The sequence below is a fragment of the Crocuta crocuta genome, unplaced genomic scaffold, assembly GCF_008692635.1.
Source record: "Crocuta crocuta isolate KB4526 unplaced genomic scaffold, BGI_CrCroc_1.0 scaffold45, whole genome shotgun sequence".
In the NCBI taxonomy this organism is placed as follows: Eukaryota; Metazoa; Chordata; class Mammalia; order Carnivora; family Hyaenidae; genus Crocuta; species Crocuta crocuta.
Genome location: NW_027530544.1, coordinates 1089126 through 1108850, shown reverse-complemented (window position 1 = coordinate 1108850; position 19725 = coordinate 1089126). Strand labels below are relative to the sequence as shown.

At 41.4% G+C, this 19725-nt stretch overlaps 1 protein-coding gene across 1 annotated transcript in view; it reads left to right on the top strand.

Moving 5' to 3' along the window:
* Window positions 1-19725, top strand: part of PARP9 (poly(ADP-ribose) polymerase family member 9) — a 34889-nt gene that overhangs the window by 4856 nt on the left and 10308 nt on the right. The window contains 6 exon segments of the mRNA XM_077767608.1: window positions 349-506; window positions 2228-3065; window positions 5857-6084; window positions 7690-7908; window positions 13462-13522; window positions 17693-18077. Coding sequence (XP_077623734.1) covers window positions 349-506; window positions 2228-3065; window positions 5857-6084; window positions 7690-7908; window positions 13462-13522; window positions 17693-18077 — 1889 coding nt within the window.

Genomic DNA, 19725 nt, shown 5'->3' with positions numbered 1-19725 from the left:
CCCACAAGCTTTTGGAGATTAGAGGCCTGTCTGGGAGTTTGGGGTCATTTTGGTCTGTGACCTTTGGACATTTTCAAGTGTTAATCTCCAGTCCTTCCTCTCACCCTGAATTAGAAGTTCACTGGCCTCCAGGGAAGTAGGGTAGGGTCAGTGTTTGCTGGGACATTTAGGATTTCGTGTATGTCATGTACATAGATTAAACAAACAAATATGTGTTCCCCTTCCCCCTCAAACCCAATGCTTTTTGCAAGTTTTTTTTTGTTGCAATGTGTTTACTAGGCTGTATTTGTTATCAGTACTTCTGTAGTCATTCATTTACAATTTTAAAAAACATTTTATTTATCACAGGGCTCTGGAGCAGCAGCTTACAATGAGAAATCAGGTAGGACCACCTCACTCTTGTTCCAGAGGATCTCTGCTTAGGCCTTTCCTCTGTGGAGAAAGGGGGATATAGAAGCAGAATGTCTCCCCCCTCCCCAGGTGCTCAGGTGTGCGAGGACATCATGGTGACCCAGCATATGCCTCAGAGGGGAGACTGCTTCAGGGGCAGCATGCCACCAGCAGGCATGTTCCCTTAATGCTCCCACTGATCCTTTGCTTTGCCCACCAGATGCAAGACTCTTCTGACCACAGCCTAGAGCTGATATTGGCCGGAAGAAGTGACCCACTGATTGTTCTTTTCTTAACAAGTTGTATGAGCCCAATGGAACCTGCCTAATCACAGGAGTGGCCCATGTGAGATTTTTGACCAAAGCACAGGCCAACTTGATTTGACTATTCATTTGCTGCTTCTTTTAGGTCATGGAGGCCACCAGAGATCTTTCTAGGTGGCTCAGATTAGAAACGGGAGTTGAATTAAAATGTAATTACTTACCATTTTGTCTCTTTGGGGACACACATTTTTTCACATCTCTGAAATAGGGCTACTCCCTGTCAGTCAGTAGAATGCCTTGGCATAATTGACATTGTTGTTCCTCTCTCAGTGGCATATGATAATGATGCCTTAGGCTCCATGAAATACAGTGTCACAGGTTGGTTTCTCCCGGAAGCAGAAACTGAGATGGAGTTAGGGGTACACAGGGTTTACTGTGAGAGGAAAGGAGAAGAAATTGGATTGGGTGGTGGGGCCACCAGACTATAACGAAAACCTGGCAGAGCTTTGCCAGCCTGAGAGTACCCATTACAGAAGCACGACGTTGAATGTACGTAAATGGTTGATGGGTGCCACCCTGAGGATAGTGTGACCTTGGCTAGAAAGCTGAAATGGACCCTGAGGGGCTAACAACTAGCCATATTTCCCCCTCACCACATTCCCCCCTTCATAACTGCATTGAAGTGGGGGTGGGAGGTCCAAACAGCACATCTTATCTGCCACATAAAATACTTCTTAGTTTTAATTCCACCAGAATTGTGCCATGAAAGTAGAGTATGATGAAGAATCATTTACTGTAGCTCTGTCAGTGCTCCACACACTTGCTGGACCATGCGCCCACGGAAGCATCCTCAACCAGTGATTGATGGAAGTTGGATAAATATTCCCCCAGTTTTTACCCCTCTGGTGGTAGAACTCTGAGACACGTGATCTGCACTGCCCCCTAGCGGAGCAAAACTTCATTTGCTTTCTAGCACACCCTTTATTCCTTTCCTTCCTTAGGTCCTGTCTTACTTCCTTTCCCACTCCGCCCTCTTCATCCTCACCCACCCCTGGTGTTTTCTAGGGTCACCTCCCAAATAAACTTACACTAAAATCCTCATCTCAGAGTCTGCTTCTAAAAGAACCCAAACTGAGACCCTGACAAAAGCAAACAAGTTACGAATAAATTCTCCATATACATTTGACTCATAACTTCGTCCTTTCCCATACATAGGCCTTAAGCATGGGTGTTCCCAGAGTCACCATTTTTACATAGATTTTAAAAATTCAGAAGTCCTCATACACATAGTTTTCTCACCATTGTCACTGTAGCATACCATTTACTGAGTACTTACTGTGTGCCAGACACAAAACTACGCACTTTATACGTGACCTCCCATGAAAAACTCTTGTATATCCTTGATCTAATTACATGTCTAGGTGAAAAAGAGAACCAGGAAGGGGGAGAGAGGAAGTTCATTTCTTTTGCACACGGGAAGTTCAGTGTCCTGGTATGAAGTGGAATTACATCTTTTGCAAAGGAACCCTTGCTCGTTTGTTTTTTATCTTCTCTCTTTTTTCAGAGACTGCCAGTCTTAAAGAAGATTGTGGTCAGCAAATTCCCATTAATCACAATGCCTTCAGAATTTTAAAAAGCAATGAGAGTCAGCTGTGTGAAGTCCTTCAGAATAAATTTGACTGTATCTGTACCCTCATCTCTGCATCCCCAGAAGGTAACAATGAGACTCTGCAAGTCTTCAGAGAAATGCTCATTCCTGGGCTGGAGTTATCTGTTTGGAGGGATGACCTCACCAGACATGCTGTTGATGCTGTGGTGAATGCAGCCAACGAAGAACTTATTCACGCGGGAGGCCTGGCCCAGGCCCTGGTGAATGCTGGGGGCCCTGAAATCCAAGAGGAGAGCAGAAGTATTATTTCCAGATATGGTAAAATACAAACTGGTGACATAGTTACCACAGGAGCAGGGAGACTTCCCTGCAGGTTAATTATCCATGCTGTTGGGCCTCGGTGGCTGGCGGAAGATGCTCAGAGATGTATCGGTAAGCTGCAGAACGCCATTAAAAATATTCTGGATTGTGTCACCTCTCCCTGGTCAGACATTGAGACCATAGCAATTCCAGCCCTGAGCTCTGGGATTTTCCAGTTCCCTCTGGACTTGTGTACACAGACCATTGTGGAAACTATCAGTATTTATTTCCAAGGGAAGCAACTGGCTGGTAATTTGAAAGAAATTCACCTAGTAAGCAATGAGCAACCTACTGTTGTTGCCTTTAAAAATGCTTCAGAAGTAATCCTGAGAGTGAACAAGCTGGGATCCTGGGTGAGTCAAGAAGTCATCCCACCTGACAATATGATTACCGTGAACAATGTGACTCTCCAGATTGTCCAGGGCTACATTGAACAGCAGGAGGTGAGTCTTTGATTCTGTTCTCTTGCACTGTCAGAGGAGATCCCTGATTGCCTGCCAAGTATTTTTTTTTTTTTAAATGTTCGTTTGCTTATTTTGAGAGAGAGACAGGCGGGGATGGGGAGCACAAACAGAGGGGCAGAGAGAGGGGAAGAGAAAGAATCCCAAGCAGGCTCCACACTCAGCACAAAGCCTGATGTGGGGCTCCATCTCACAACTGTGAGATCAGGACCTGAGCCAATATCAAGAGTCAGGCATTTAACTGACAGAGTCACCCAGGCGTCCCTATTATCCTCTTTTTATGGAAGAAAAAAATTCTCTATTTGAAAAATCCCACTGGGGAAACAAACTCTCTAAAGATTTCTGAAGCAACTTATCGTTAGTAAACAAAAAAGTCTTAATACAAAATAAATTCATAATATTTAAGAGTATGTAAATTTGTGACAAAAGTATAGTAGACCAAGAAAGATTACTTCAGGAGATAAGAGTTTTGAATCTGATCTCAAGTTTATGATGGGTATGAATTGATGAGAGTGGCAGCCTGGCTGCTTAGAATGACTTGATCAAAGAGAGACACAGAAGTGGTGACAGACTGCAAATAAATAATCGTCAGAACCAGCCAGGACCAGTCAGGAGATCCGGGTGAAGCTGTAAGTTGTATACTTAGTATACTGCTCTGTGTTAGGGGTTGTGGAGAATACAGAGGGTAACTTAGCATTTAGCCAAAGCTCATTGGGCACAAAGGTGAGGGTCCTGGCAAGGAGGAGGGAGAATCACAGTAACCATGAACTTGGGTATTTCTGGGTTAATGCAGCTCCCCTGCTGGACAGAGTACTTTAAGGGTGGGGATCATGACTTGTTCATCTCTGTAGCACCAGGACTCAGTCTGGGCATGCATGCATCTAGCTGTTCAGCAAATTATTGATGAAAAAGTTAAGGGGGCAGCAGAGAAAGAATATAAGGCTATATTCTTTTAATTTCTCATCAGTGATGTCACACTTAAATTTCTCCTATGCCCACAATCAAAAAGACTTAATCATAAGTGGGAAAATACCATGAATTGCCAGCAAGACAATTAGAAAAGAAGACTGAGGGGACTCATCCGACAAGAGGAAGCATTTATTCAATAAGTTATTAATATGCCACTTAAATTTTTTTTTAAGTTTATTTATTTATTTTGAAAGAGACAGAGACAGCGTGAGCAGGGGAGGGGCAGAGAGAGAGGGAGAGAGAGACAGAAGCCCAAGCAGGCTCTGACTGTCATGCAGGGCCTGATGCAGGACTTGAACTCATGAAACGGTGAGATCATGACCTGAGCTGAAACTCAGAGTTGGACGCCTAACCGACTGAGCCACCCAGGGGCCCCATTAATATGCCACTTTAAAATTAAAGTAGAGATATCCTAGTTGAATAACTTACCCCTTTCTATTTACTTTTATTTTTATAAAAGTAAAATTTTATTCTATTTACTTATTGCGAGCACCATTAAGAACCTTAAAATTTTTAGGGGCACCTGGGTAGCTCAGTCGGTTAAGCATCCAACTTTGGCTTAGGTCATGATCACACAGTTTGTGGGTTCAAGCCCCACGTCGGGTTCTGTGCTGACGGCTAACTCAGAGCCTAGAGCCTGTCTTTGGATTCTGTGTCTCCTTCTCTCTCTGACCCTCCCCTGCTCACGCTCTCTCTCTCTCAGAAATAAAATTAAATTAAAAAAAAAAAAGAACCTTAAAAATCTTAAAAGGTGGCCAGTGCCCCCAGATTGGAAATTCCGATTGCACTTTCAAAGTGAAGCATTCGTTAACATCCATGAGAAGTACCTGGGTTGCCTGCAAAGGGAGCCAAAGCCATCAGGATGATTTAGGAGGATTTCAGCATGAGGGTAAAGAAGGCCACTGCCCCATGTCGCACAGCTCTGAGGGCTGACTAGGAGGTGATTTTGCTGAAAATACAGACCATGTGTCTGTGCAGCTCATTGCTGAAAGAACAGATGAAGAACTGGTAAAAGCAGTTGCCTGTAGGAGAGGTAGGTGATTTGGGCATCCGAGGAACCCAGAACAAGGGAGGCCTATTTCTACTGAAGACTTTTTTCATCTCATTTGTACTTTCTTTAACCATGTACTGTTTACCTTAAAAATAAAAACATCAGGCGATGCCTAGGTGGCTCAGCTGGTTAAGTGGCTGACTTCTATTCAGGTTATGATCTCACAGTTTCGTGAGCTCGAGCCCCACATCGGGGTGTTTGCTGCTAACCTGGAGCCTGCTTCAGGTTCTGTGTCTCCCTCTCTCCCTGCCCCTCCCCTACTCACATTCTGTCTCTCTCAAAAATAAATAAACATTTAAAAATTTTAAAGATAAATAAAAACATCAGGAGGTAGAAATTTGATGAGAAAGTTTATTTCTACTCTATTTTAAACAAAACAGAACATTCACACAAAAATAGCAAAAAGTGATGACAGTGGGGCAGGGAATAAAACCATTTCTTGATAAAGGTTAAAGCAAATCACAGGGAATGCTCAGAATCTTGGAATATGGGGGTTATAAGGCAGCAGGGGGCTGTTGGATGTTTGCAATAAAAATTGTATCGTTCACACACTTTACCTAATTTCTGAATTGGACGATTGGACTTATGGCCATCAAATGGTCATTCTTTGGACTTACGAGTTTCTATCCTCTGTCAAATGATATTTTGTGAATTTAGGATCTTCAGCAGGATTTTTAAAAGCTCCTCAACAAAATAAAGATTTAAGAAAGTAATTTAACAATGATTCCTGTCCTTTATTTTTTTTCTTTTCAGACAGATGTAATTGTTAATTCTGTAGATCCACTGTGTGGTCTTATGTTCGGACCTGTGTCGACATCAATTTTACAACAAGCAGGAAGAGAAATAGAATTGGAATTTAACCAAAAAGTTACTGAGTTGCCTCAAGAGTCTCAGTTGGTACTGATCACAAAAGGATTTAACCTGTCCTGTCAACATGTATTCCATGTGTTATGGAATTTAAGATGTCTCAAACTACCTGTGGTAAGTGCAAATACGTTTGTCTTTATGGAGTTCCATAGTCTTTGCAGACTTTTCTGGATATCCATCATGTCTTTACATTTATGAAACGTTGCTAAGTGGGATAGTCCTCATTTTCTACCACTCTGAAATATGGAAAAGGTGTTGTCACAAGTTATCTTAAGAAGTTTAATTTAAGGGGTGCCTGGGTGGCTCAGTTCATTAAGCGTCTGACTCTGGTTTACGTCATGATCTCACGGTTTATGGGTTTGGGCCCCGCCTTGGGCTCTGTGCTGACAGCTCAGAGCCTGGAGCCTGCCTCAGATTCTGTGTCTCCTTCTCTCTCTGCCCCTCCTGTGCTTGTGCTCTGTCTCTCTTTCTCTCTGTCTTTCTCAAAGATAAATAAACATTTAAAAAATTTTAAAAAGTTTAATTTAAAATATTATCTAACCCATGTCTAGGTTGTAAGTGAGCAAATGGACATGGAAAGAGCCAGGCTCCCTCAGTCTACATGCCCACTCACCTCACCACACCATGACCCTGTCGGCCTTTTCCTAAGGGGGCCTGAAATTCAGCCTCTTCATATTTCCCTCCATCTGTTAAATGCCAGAAGAATCTGGGATTTATCCCAGCATTATTTCCAGGTAAATCTATTACCTAAGGTAACTTTCCACCTATGCCTGTAGTAAAGATTGGCTTTCTGGCCAACTTTTCACCTGAGGCACATAAAATGTACACATTAAAGAGTAGGGAGATGGGGTGCCTGGGTGGCTCAGTTGGGTGAGCATCCAACTCTTGATTTCAGCTCAGGTCAGTATCTCAAGGTTCATGGGTTCGAGCCCCACGTTGGACTCTGTGCTGATAGTGTGGAACCTGCTTGGTGTTCTCTCTCTTCCTCTCTGTGCCGCTCCCCTGCTTGCTCTCTCTCTCTCTCTCTCTCTCTGTCTCTCTCAAAATAAATAAATAAATATTTAAAGAGTAGGGGGGACCCGCTCAGATGTGGAGAGAGGCAAACAGTTCCTTTCTCTGATTTTATTCTGTCACCATTTCTGATCCTTCTAATCCCAAATTGGTTCTCCAGTCACTCTACTTCTCAGTTTTCTGAGGCTCCTTCACAACGTTCCTGTACTAGAATTTAGTCAGGATGTTGAAACATTGATGGAAAGTTTAAATCTGCCAAATATATTAGTACTTCTTGAGGAGAAATTACATAGGACATTGGGACATATCTTAAAGATATTGGATAAAGCTGCTTGCTTATTTTACCCTCTGTCTCCTTTATTAAATTCCAAGAGCTCTTTGTTTTGACCTGGAAGTGGCAGGCAAGTGGGGATACACTGATGGTTGGCTCTCTGACTTGGGGAGATGAGCTAGGCTACATAAACTGGGAGAAAGCACGGTGCCCAGATGTCCTGAAGAGGATAAAACAGAGCCTCAATTACTTCTGTTTCTCTTCATCTAACCTCATGGCTGCAATGGATTCCCCATGGAGTGGGGCCTTTCCTGCTCTCTGAGGAAGCAGGGACATGATCCTGAGGGAGAGTAGAGGTTGGCATTGTAAAATATGGGGGAATCAAGGGTTAAGTGAAGTTTTATTTTGACTCAAAGGCTGATCTGTTTTCCCTACAGAAGCTGGGAACTGCAGTGAAGGAATGTTTGCAGAAATGCCTTGAATTAAATAAAGCTTCCATTTCCTTTCCTGCCCTTGGGACTGGAACCATTGGTATACGGAAAAAAATAGCAGCTAAGATGATGTTTAATGAAGTTTTAATGTTTGCCAAATACCACTCGAAAAAACAACTAACTGTAAAGTTTGTGATCTTTCCAAAAGAACTGGAGACATATAATGTAAGTTAATATTTTAGAAATGTCTTATAGTTCACTCACTCATTCATTCATTCAATAGCATCTGTTCAGTATCTCCTGTGGAGACATGATCTAAGCACCTGTACAGCACAATGATATTCTAACTTGGTGAATTTAGTTTTTTTGCCCACCTCTGACCTAGTAAAGGATGCCATTATGGAAGCCATCTTTACACTGCTACCTAACTTCCCTCTTTTCCTCTGTTGGCCTTTATTTTTCCTTCTGCTCTTCAAAGGTAAGTGACCTTCTAGTTTCAGTGTGAAGTCCTCTGCTCCTCTCTCTTCTCTCTCCCTCTAAGAGCACAAGTATTCTTACAACTTCCACCATAACCTCTGCAAATTTCTGTCTTCTGAGCCACCTTCAGACCCATACACCCAACCCTCTCTCATTTCCACTTGGTTATCTGATTGTCATCTTAAATCCAACATAATTAAAACAAATTCTTTGTCTTCTTTCCTCCAATCAACTTTTCTGGGCAAGTTAATTTACTTTTCTGAGCCTCAATTTCCTTATCTTTAATCCTTTTTTTTTTTATGTTTTATTTATTTCTAGGAGAGAGAGAGAGACAGCGTGAGCAGGGGAGGGTCGGAGAGAGAGGGAGACACAGAATTGGAAACAGGCTCCAGCCTCTGAGCTGGCTGTCAGCACAGAGCCCGACGCGGGGCTCGAACCCTCGAACTGTGAGATCATGACCTAAGTGAAAGTCGGATGCTTAACCGACTAAGCCACCCAGGTGCCCCTCCTTATCTTTAAAGTGGGATAATAGGGGCACCTGGCTGGCTTAGTTGGTAGAGCATGTGACTCTTGATCTCAGGGTCATGAGTTCGAGTCCCACTTTGGGCATAGAGCTTATTTGAAAAAAGAAAAGGTAAAATAAAGTGGGAATAATAACTACCCTCCTATGAAGTTGTTGTGAGCATTAAATGAGTGTATACACACAAGACACTTAGACTGATACCTGGCATACAGGTAAGCCCTCCATGAAGGTCAGCTGTTGTTGTATCAGCTGTAAGGAGCTGTGACACACTGAATGCTAAACTGTATACTAAATTAAATAACTCGTTTGTTATCTTTTTTCCCCACTTACACTATAAATTCTTTCACGGCACTGGTATATTTGGCAACTTTTGCCATGTCCCTGGTACTGTCCCCAAATTCAATCTGTTGTTTCTTAAATTCTGTGTAGGTGACCTCAGAGGGACGTCTGTTGTGTTCTGATACAAAAGGGAGGGATGTGTGTAGGGGAGTATGTCCATGTGTCTGAGTGCAGAGATCTGTGTGTCCAGTTTCCTTCATTTTCTCTTCAGCTCAGCTTTTGTTTTAGAGTGGCCAGATAAAGCTGAGTTTCTAACCTGAGAAAAGGTCCCTGATGGATTCAGCATAATTAGTATATAGCGCTGTGCTGCTCTGCCTTTAAAGTACTGTATCTGTGCTTTATTCTTGCTTAGCTGGCACTTTGAGAAGGGACTGTCATGATATTAAGAATAAAAAAGGAAGTTAAATAAGATACGGCAACTTAAAATAGGTTTTCAAGACATGCTTTTTTGATTCTGCCGATAGCAACATCCAAGTGCTAGTGCAACTTCCCAGGCGTGTGTCTGGGTTTTGGTTATAAAGGGCCTTGCTCAATTCTGGCAGGGAGAGTGGCTCTGAACACTGATCCTCTGACTGCTCACTCTCCCACCTCCCAGCCTGTCTCCATGTGGGTGGTTGCCATTTTATCTCTCCCTACAAGAAAACGAACTTATTCTTATTCTAGCTTGCTCTTTCCTGGAACAAATGTAAAGGTTCTTATTTCTTTTGCTGCCTGACTAGACACGGGGAGGTTTGTAGCATTTGCTGATATTCATTGCTGACTTCAGGCTGTGAATGTGACATCACTGAAGGTGGAGTTGGGAAGACATGTTCACAGTGAGCTCTCGTGAGCTAATGCCAGCCAGCTCTCGTATACCACTGTGTCTCAGCCACAGCTGACCTGCAAGATGGTAGAGAGTTACCCAGTGAAGTAGCTTGCCTTCCAGACCAATGAATCACCCTGTCTTTTAAATGAAATTCCCCCTGAAAGCAGAGCACTATCAATGGGCCCAGAGAAATGCCCCAAGCATATCCCTGAATTGCTCATTAAGTATCATAGCCCTACAAGGGGAATTAAGTGCATCTAGAAAAGAAGGTTCATCCTCTTCAATACACAAATAAGAATGTATATGGCAGTTCAAAAAAAGTAGAGTGATCAACCACAATTTGAGAGCTGTTCTAAGGATTAATAATAAAGATAGCTGCCATGTATTGCAATAGCCAGGTGTTATGCTAAGGAGAGGCTGTCTCATTTTATCCTCTCCTCAATCCTATGATGAAGTCATGATGGCCACCTCCATTTTACTGAAGGGAAAACATACAAAAGGGTTAACATACACACAGATAGGCAAGTGGCAAACCCAAGATTCCATCCTGGGTCTGTCTCACCTCAAAGCTGGTATGTTCTTCTTCTTTTTTTTTAATGTTTTATTTATTTCTAAGAGATAGAGAGAGAGAGAGACAGCATGAACAGGGAAAGGTCAGAGAGAGAGGGAGACACAGAATCTGAAACAAGCTCCAGGCTCTGAGCTAGATGTCAGCACAGAGCCTGACACGGGGCTCGAACACATGAACCGTGAGATCATGACCTGAGCCGAAGTCGGACGCTTAACCGGCTGAGCCACCCAGGCTCCCCAAAGCTGGTATGTTCTTAACCACTAAACAAAAACACAGAGAAAATATGTGAGAGATGATGCATCTTTCATCTCTGTGACTCAAACAAGAGGAGTATCTTACACGGTAATTTATATTATACCCTGAACACTGATCATTCTTTTAGGTTTTTGTCAATATTATAACCATGTGGGAGTATGACTTGTGTGTACACACATATATAAACCTCTGGCCTTCTGATAAGCACCTATTTTCTTCCTAAGTAAGCCTTTCAATGAGGGATGTGTTTTCAGAAAGAGCAGAGGGCAACTTACACAGTTTCTTATGGGAGGCATTACTTTGGCAAGGTCCCTGCATTCCAGAGAATGGATTTGTCAGACATGTAGAGTTGACCTGACTCAAGAAGATTAACCAATACCAAACTTCCAATCAAGTCATACTTACATTCACACACTTAAGAAATTTCCAATTCGTGAATGACAGTGAGTACATGACTCCCCAGCTGACTGAAATACTTGTATCCACTAGTATTTCATGATGATAAGGTTTACTGAGTGGAACTAAGTATCTGTAAAAGTCAATGGATAGTCATTTCTTTGGCTATTTAACAAATATTTATAACATATCTACCTCATGCCAGCTACTCTGTCTCAGAATAAGGAATACCTTCTCTAGGAACATGTTACTGACAGCCTTCAAGGTAGGTGCTGTGGACAGTTGCTGCAGCTCTGAATCTGCCAGATTCTTGCCTTCTGGGTCCACTTTTCTAAACCACTCACAGACCATCTGCTTGTTATTCATACTTTCCATGTTACTGATATTGATTGACTAAGTAACAGTTTTCTTTCACATGTTATTCAAAAGTCTTAGCTAATAGAGCTATCTCTGTAATACCTCCTGACTTTTTTTTTTTTTTTTTTTTTTTTTTTTTTTTTTAGAGAGAGCATGAGCAGGGGAGAGGGGCAAAGGAAGAAAGGGAGAGAATCTCAAGCAGGCTCCACACTTAGTGCAAAGCTAGATGCAGGGCTTAATCCCACGATCCTGGGATCATGACCTGAGCTGAAATCAAGAGACTGATGCTCAACCAACTGAACCACCCACATCCCGATATTTAAAATAACTTTTGGAGGGGCGCCTGGGTGGCTTAGTCGGTTAAGCATCCGACTTTCGCTTAGGTCATGATCTCGCGGTTTGTGGGTTCGAGCCCCGCGTCGGGCTCTGTGCTGACTGCCAGCTCAGAGCCTGGAGCCTATTTCAGAGTCTGTGTCTCCCTCTCTCTCTGACCCTCCCCTGCTCACGCTGTCTCTCTCTCTCTCTCTCCTAGAAATAAATAAAAATATTTAAAAAAATAACTTTTGGAGAGAGATGTTTTTATTCATTTTACATATGACAGATATTATTAGTGTATTTATCAACAGATAATGTTATCTCATTTGTGTTATTTCCAAGTCCTTGGACAGGGATGGCAAAGAAATACCGTGTCATGATCTCTCCAGGTACTAAATACGGTACGACTGAGGGCTCTTTGCTCTGGATATAGCAGCTACAAATGCAATTGATGCAGAAAGTGTCCTACAGATTAAGAAACTTCATTGTTAAAGTTCAGATACAAAGCCAAATCTAGTCTTTACCTCATTATTTACCATCTTTCCAATAAAGTTATTACTGCCAATTCAATCAACTTTAGATAATAAGGAAGACACTGGGTAGTGGCTCCAAACCCTTACAGAGATTAGTTTTTTTCAGAAAGACACTATGTTAAAGGATCTGCATGGCAACACACACAAATTTTTGTCTATAGAATCATATAATAATAATTACAACAATAGCTAACATATATTGAATGCTTACTGTGTGCCAGGTAGAGTTTTAAGCACTTTACAAGAATTGATCGTGTATTTAGTCTACAGACAAAGCTTGGTGTGCATATACTTTTTAAAAATGAATTACGTTTTATTAATGATAAGAACATCTACCTGTGCTTGCCTTCTTCTTTTTAAAATTTTTCTTTAATGTTTTTTATTTATTTCTTAAAAAAATTGTTTTTAATGTTTATTGTTTTGAGGCAGAGAGACAGAGTGTGAGCAGGGAAGGGTCAGAGAGAGAGGGAGACACAGAATCTGAAGTAGGCTCCAGGCTCTGAGCTGTCATCACAGAGCCCAATGTAGGGCTCGAACTCACATACTGCAAGATGATGACCTGAGCTGAAGTCAGACACTGCCACCCAGGTGCCCCTATTTATTTCTGAGAGAGAGAGAGAGAGAGAGAGAGAGAGAGAGAGAAAGACAGCATGAGCAGGGGAGGGTCAGAGAGAGAGAGAGAGGGAGACACAAAATCTGAAACAGGCTCCAGGCTGTGAGCTAGCTGTCAGCACAGAGCCCGATGCGGGACTCGAACCCACAAACCATGAGATCATGATGTGAGCTGAAGTCTCACAGTTGCTTAGCCAACTGAGCCACCCAGGTGCCCCTGTGCTTGTCTTCTCGAGTGACACATCCACAGCTTTAGTTCAGTGTCTAACATGCAAGAAGCTTGTGGAATGAATGAATGATTTTATTTTGCCTTTGGATATACATTCTCCTTTTTTTATACCAGATTTTGGTTTTCTTTCCTGTTTTTCTGTTCTCATTTCCCCAAGATATCCTAATAGATTGTGGTATTGCATAATTTGGTGCTGGTATTGCTCTTCCCTAGGACTTAACAAAAGACTGCTTTAGATTTGTGGCTGTGGGAATGGGGACTGGCAGAGTGGATGAGGTCAGGTGTGGTATGTGCAGGGAGAAGAAGGGATTTTGATGACAATGACTAAAAGCCCCACTTATGACTCTGTTGTTTTGCTTCTTACAGGCTTTCAGTGCTGAGATGGCAAGGAGAAAGGCCAACCTATGGGATTGGAATAATTACGGTGGTGAGTAGGAAATTCACAGCCTTAGAAGCAGAGTCTACCCTCTGGAGGCTCATTCTCTTCTTTATCATCTGAACAAATGGAAGGGAGTAAAAGAAGAAGAAATAAGCCAAATATATTTCACAATGCTCCTGCTTGGGTACCAACCTGCTTTATGTCTGACCATGATTCTATTTTTGCTCAGTCCAGTTTCATGATATGAATAGAGAGAGGCTAAGCCACAGTGGGTATTCCGCAAAGTGGGTAGTCCATTCATAGATAGCTGTCTATAATTTTTCCCTAAGAAAAAGTTTTGCCCTTCATAAGATGTAGTAACGAAGCCAGTTACTCTTTCTGTTCTGAATGGGGTTACATCTAAATGGGGATACTCATTAGTCATTCTAGAAAACACATCTCAGTAATACCAAATAGTAATAAATGGATTAACCTGATACTACCCAAACCTGAGTAATCACTGAGATCATAACTAAAACTTTAAACAAACAAACAAACAAAAATATGTATAAGCCCCAAATCTATATTTTCTGATTCAGGAGCTCTGGGTCTGGGCCAAGCACGTATATTTTTCAATGGCCCCCTAGTCAGTTTTGCTGCTGAACTAGGTTTGGGGATCACAGGACTACACTAATCATGTTGATGTTAAAAAAAGATTAACTTTGTCTTATAACTCCTTATATTTAGTGAAGGTTGAGTTGATGGAGTTGGAATTGCCTGATGACAGCTAGGATATATACTTTGGAAATAGTACCCATCTGCAGTATTCTAGAAATAGTATTAATCCACAGTATTCAATAAATGTTAAAAACACTAGACATTCAACCAGCAATAGAAGCTGTCAGGCTATTTCCCAGTAGGGTTTGAATGGTTTGCTTACACCCTTTAACAGAAGGGTTTGCTTCTGGTTATGCCGTGGTCTAGCAGTGCTAGAAATGAAGACCTGGATACTTGGAGAGCTGTGGTCTGTGGCTGTGCCTCATAGGAACCTACCTGTTTATCTGTAAAATGATGATAATGATAGACTTTTGTCAGGATAACTGGAGATCATGTATGTAAAAATGTTCTGTAAATGTAAAGCATTACATGAAGGCCACAGAATAATGTACAAGAGGATGGACAAACTACCCAGGTGGCTGAGAGGAGGGAGAGATACCTTCTGACCTTAAGGGATCAAGAATGACTTCTTAGACAAGTGGTTCTAAGTTAGGCTTTGAGGATGGCAGATTTTGTTTTTAATATTTTTAATGTTTTATTTATTTCTGAGAGAGAGAGAGAGAGAGACAGTGTGAGCAGGGGAGGGTCAGAGAAAGAGGGAGACACAGAATATGAAGCAGGCTCCAGGCTCTGAGCTGGCTGTCAGCACAGAGCCCGACACGGGGCTTGAACCCATGAACCATGAGATCATGACCTGAGCCAAAGCTGGATGCTTAACCGACTGAGCCACCCAGGCGCCCCAAGGATGGCAGATTTTTAATGGCAAGAGCTGGTGGGGTGGGGCATCCAAAGTGAAGAAAACCCACAGAAGCAAACTAATGCAGTGCTTATGTGGGGAACTGCACTGAATCTAGGGAAAGTAGCTAGGAGTTTTAGGTGAGGATAATATGGAAAAGGAACATACAAATGTCTCTATGTTATTAGTTTGAAAAATAGGGCCAGGTGTTACCAGTTATTTCAGTAATTTTTGAGGATATCTATAAAAGAATTATGATAGCACAGGATAATAACTGACATCAAAATGGGTTAATGGTGATGATCTCAGGTTATCAAGGAAAAGTTAAACAAGGAAGGCAGGGAAATGTGTTTTCATTAGAAATATTTATGTAATACAGTAAATAAATAATTTCACTAATAAATATTTAACTAATGTGTTTTGGTGCTAGAAGAGTATCCTTCAGTGAGCTTAACAAATAGTTACTCAGAAGAATAATTCTTTTTTTCCCCTGGTAATGATGGATAAATGAAGTATCACTATGTATTGCCTCTATATTCTCCCAAAAAGTAATATAAGCTCCCAGGCAGAACAAGGGTTAAAAATAAACAAACAAGCTCCCATGCCTCCAATTTAAGAAGTCTTGTCACTTCTATAGTCTAAAATATTGGCTTTTATTTTTACTCAGAGGAAGCCATCTTCCCTCTCTGACTTCTAGGTCTATCTTGGTACTATTTCCTGGTTCCTGGTACCACCCAACTATTATATAAGGAGAATAGATGCTAATTACCACTACTAACTTGGGATCACTTCTGGAGAGGCAGACTGCCCACACCTGCTAGCTCCATGACCACCATTTACTAGTCCTATAACCCGTTATTAACTAGTCCTATAACAGGAAAGTTACTTAATAACTCTGAATGAATTTCCCCGTTTGTAAGATGGGGCTGTTAATAGGATCTATCCCGTAGGGTTGTGAGGAGTGAACAAAATAATTTATGTGAAACACTTAGAACAATGCCTAGAACATAATATGTGCTCAATTTACTTTTCCCCTTCAAAATATGTTTCTGAGATTCTTCCAAATAGCTGAAGTTCACTCCTTTTTATTGCTATAATAATATTCTATTGTTGAAGAGCATTTGAGTCATTTCCAGTTTTTTGCTGTTACAAATGAGAATGTGAACTTTCTTGTACATATCTCCTGATATACACGTGCAACAATTCCTTTACAAAATATAATTGTAGGAGTGTTTGTTCCAGTTTTACATCCATTACGAATATATACAGGAGTCCCAGTTGCTCTATATCCTCCCCAAATTTGGTATTGTCAGGCTTATGAATTTTTGCTAACCTGGTAGGTAATTTTTAATATCGCCGACTACCAGTGAAGATGAGCATCTTTTCACACATATATGGGCACTTTGTGTTTCCTTTTTTTTTGGTGAAATCTTTTGCTGGCTACTAGGTTCTTTTTCTGGATAATTTGAGAGAATTCTTTATACATTCTAGATACTACCTCACCTTTGAATTTCCTCTCAGCTAGCCCATTGCCCCCTGACTTTTTTCTTTTTTTTTTGCAGTTTGGGCTCAGAGCTACTCTAATCCATCAGAGATTCTTCTTCTTTATATATATATCTTCACTTCTTATGGGGGGGGGTTGTAGAGAGGGGTACACATGGGTAGGTTGGAATCAAGTTCCATAACGTTTTATGCTGGGATATACCATGTCGCACAGAAGGAGCTGTTAAGCTCCAGATTCTATGGAGATGTAAAATGTCCTGTAAGATACAAAAAGGAATTCTAGGCAGTGGAATTATGAGTATTTCTTCCTTTCATTATACTTGGATAATTTTCCAATTTTTCAGAAATAAATGCACTATTTTTATAATCAGAAATGCTTTCATTTTTCAAAAAGAATTTTCACTCTTTAGGTTCTATGGCTTTCAGAGATGTTTGATTTCAAACTCAGTGATAGCAAGAGATTAAGGAAAATCCCAGTCAGCATGAAATAAAGGCATACCTCATTTTATTGAGCTTCACAGATACTGTATGATTTTTGTTTTGTTTTGTTTGACAAACTGGAGATTTGTGGTAACTTTGCGTCGAGTAAGTCAGTTGGTGCCATTTTTCCAACAGCATTTGCTCACTTTGTGTCTCCAAATCACATTTTGGTGACTCTCACAATATTTCAAACTTTTTCATTATTAGTATGTTTGTTATGGTGATCTGTGATCGGTGATTATGATCACTGGAAGCACAGATGATGGTTAGCATTTTTTAGCAACAAAGTATTTTTTTAATTAGGGTATTTACATTGTTCTATATAAAATGCACACTGAATAGACTATAGCGTATACATAACTTTTATCTGCACTGGGAAACCAAAAAGTTCATTTGACTCACTTCATTGCAATATTCACTTTATTGCAGTGGTCTGGAATCCAAACTGCATGTATGTCTACAATAGTTGGTTAATATCCAGGGTGATATCACAGGGTGAATTCATTGCAACAGAGTAGCAGCAAGGCATGAGAAAGCCAACCCCTTACAAACTCCACTGTTCTCAAGGAGACTGTGAACCGCACATTTAGATTTCCTTCATATCCACCACAGCTCTCAGAGATAGGCACGTAATTGAAGCTGCTGCTGCTGACAAAGGTCACGATATCCTTGGGGCAAATATTGGCATTGGTGTTTTGTTCTGCTCTGGTGTAAAGCCCACTTTCCTTCTGTGGTCTTTTCAGTCCCCCAGTTGACCAGAGAGGAGAAAAGAAAAAACGACCTCAAAACTAAATCTCCTGCCATCAGGCTGATGGGACGCAACACGGAAAAGCTGAAGGAGGCCCAAGCATGGATCCAAAGGATACTGACCCTTCAGGACCACCACATCATTGAAAATAATCATATCCTCTACCTTGGGAAAAGGGAACATGACATTTTGACTCAGCTCCAGAATAACTTAAGGGTCTCTATCTCAGAGATGATCAGTGTGGAAAAGGTAATTTTAGAGATTAAAGGAGCCCAAGCTAACCTCATTGAGATGGTTATGAACATTGAGCGTATGCTGTGTGAAGTTCAAGAGGAAATGGCAAGAAAAAAGGAGCTAGCCCTTTGGAGCTTGTCAGGTGAGTACCTTTCAATTAAGGTGAAAAGTCAGCTCTCCCAACTGTTCCTTCTTATGGGTATGAGTGTGCCTGTGCGTATGTGGGTAAGAGATAGCTTGGAAGAGAGAGCACACCATGCTGGTTCTGTGTTAACCCATAAAGTTTTGCAACTGTTTTCTGGCTCTCTCTCTACCAGCAAGGTTAATTAGGAAATCAAACACACACACACACACACACACACACACACACACACACACACACACACGTGATTGGATTTACTTATGATGAAATGGATTGCCTAAGAAGCAGTTAAATGGAAAGCCTAGGATAACACAAGCCCAGGCTCTGAGGAAAAAAGTACATCCTTAAATCTATAAATGGAACATTCAACTTTAGACAGACACATTACACTTGATTAATTTCTTTGAGCTCTATTGCGTTTATGTATTTGTTGCTAGCAGCATTAGGAACCCTAAAATTACTTTGAGCTCTCTCACCAAAGTAAATTATTCATTCTTACTGTGAAGTACATTCAAGTATCTCCTATTCAGCGGGGCAGAATTCATCATGATGACTGGGAATTTGGGTCCAGAGATATCTTTTTAACATAGCCCTAGAGCTAACTAACCATTGAAAATGCCACCTTGGGAAACAAGGGCTAATTTCACTTATTTATTTGATAAATGTATATTGTATCCATGATATGTGCCAAGCATTGTGCTAGGTGCTGGGAATACAGTGATAAGATGGACAATGTTTCCACTCAAAATCTAAAATTAAGGATACTGAGAAGCCAGTAGGTTAGTCCTGAAAGTGGAGGGTGAAAGTGCTCTGGGAGCACCTCGGAGAGGCATTCTGATATTGCGATTTGTAAGGTATATTTGGCCATTCAGATGATCAAAATATATGGTCATATATATTTGGTCTCCTTCCGCATTTCTGGTTTACAACTGTCAAAGCCCTTGGATTTCCTGAGTGATAAAGGTGTCTTTTGTTATGTTAATGAGGTGACTAGGGTGGGGGGAAGCAGCTAAGAATGGGGACTGGTCATTAGGACACCAAACACTGTGGTTGGAGGATTGGAACTTTCAGTGGCCCCTCACCCAACGTCTGGGGAAGGGGCTGGAGGTTGAATCAGTTGCCATTGGTCAATGATTTAATCAGCCATGACTATGTATGGACTTCAGTAAAAACCCAGGGCAGGTTCAGAGGACTTGCAGGTGAGTGAGTACGTGGAGAGTGTTAGTGCATATAAAAGTTGCATATAGGGAGAGTGGCTTGCTAGGAGGGAACATGGAAGCTCCACACCCTGTACCCATTCTTCCCTTGCGTTATGCATCTTTTCCATCTAGCTGTTCCTGAATAATATCCCTGTATAATAAAGCAGTAATCTAGTAAATAAAATGTTCCTCCTGGTAAGTAAAATATTCCTCCAAGTTCTGTGAGCTGCTCGAGCAAATTGGACCTGAGGAGGAGATGTTTTGACCAGCAGGTCAAAAGTACAGGTAACAACCTGGACTTGCAAATAGTGCCTGAAATCCATGGAGAAGGTCATTGGAATCTCTAGTTTGTAGCTAGTCAGTCAGAAGCACAGGTAACAACCTGGCTTTCGACTGGTATCTGAAGTGTGTGTGTGTGTGTGTGTGTGTGTGTGTGTGTGTGTGTGTGTGTGT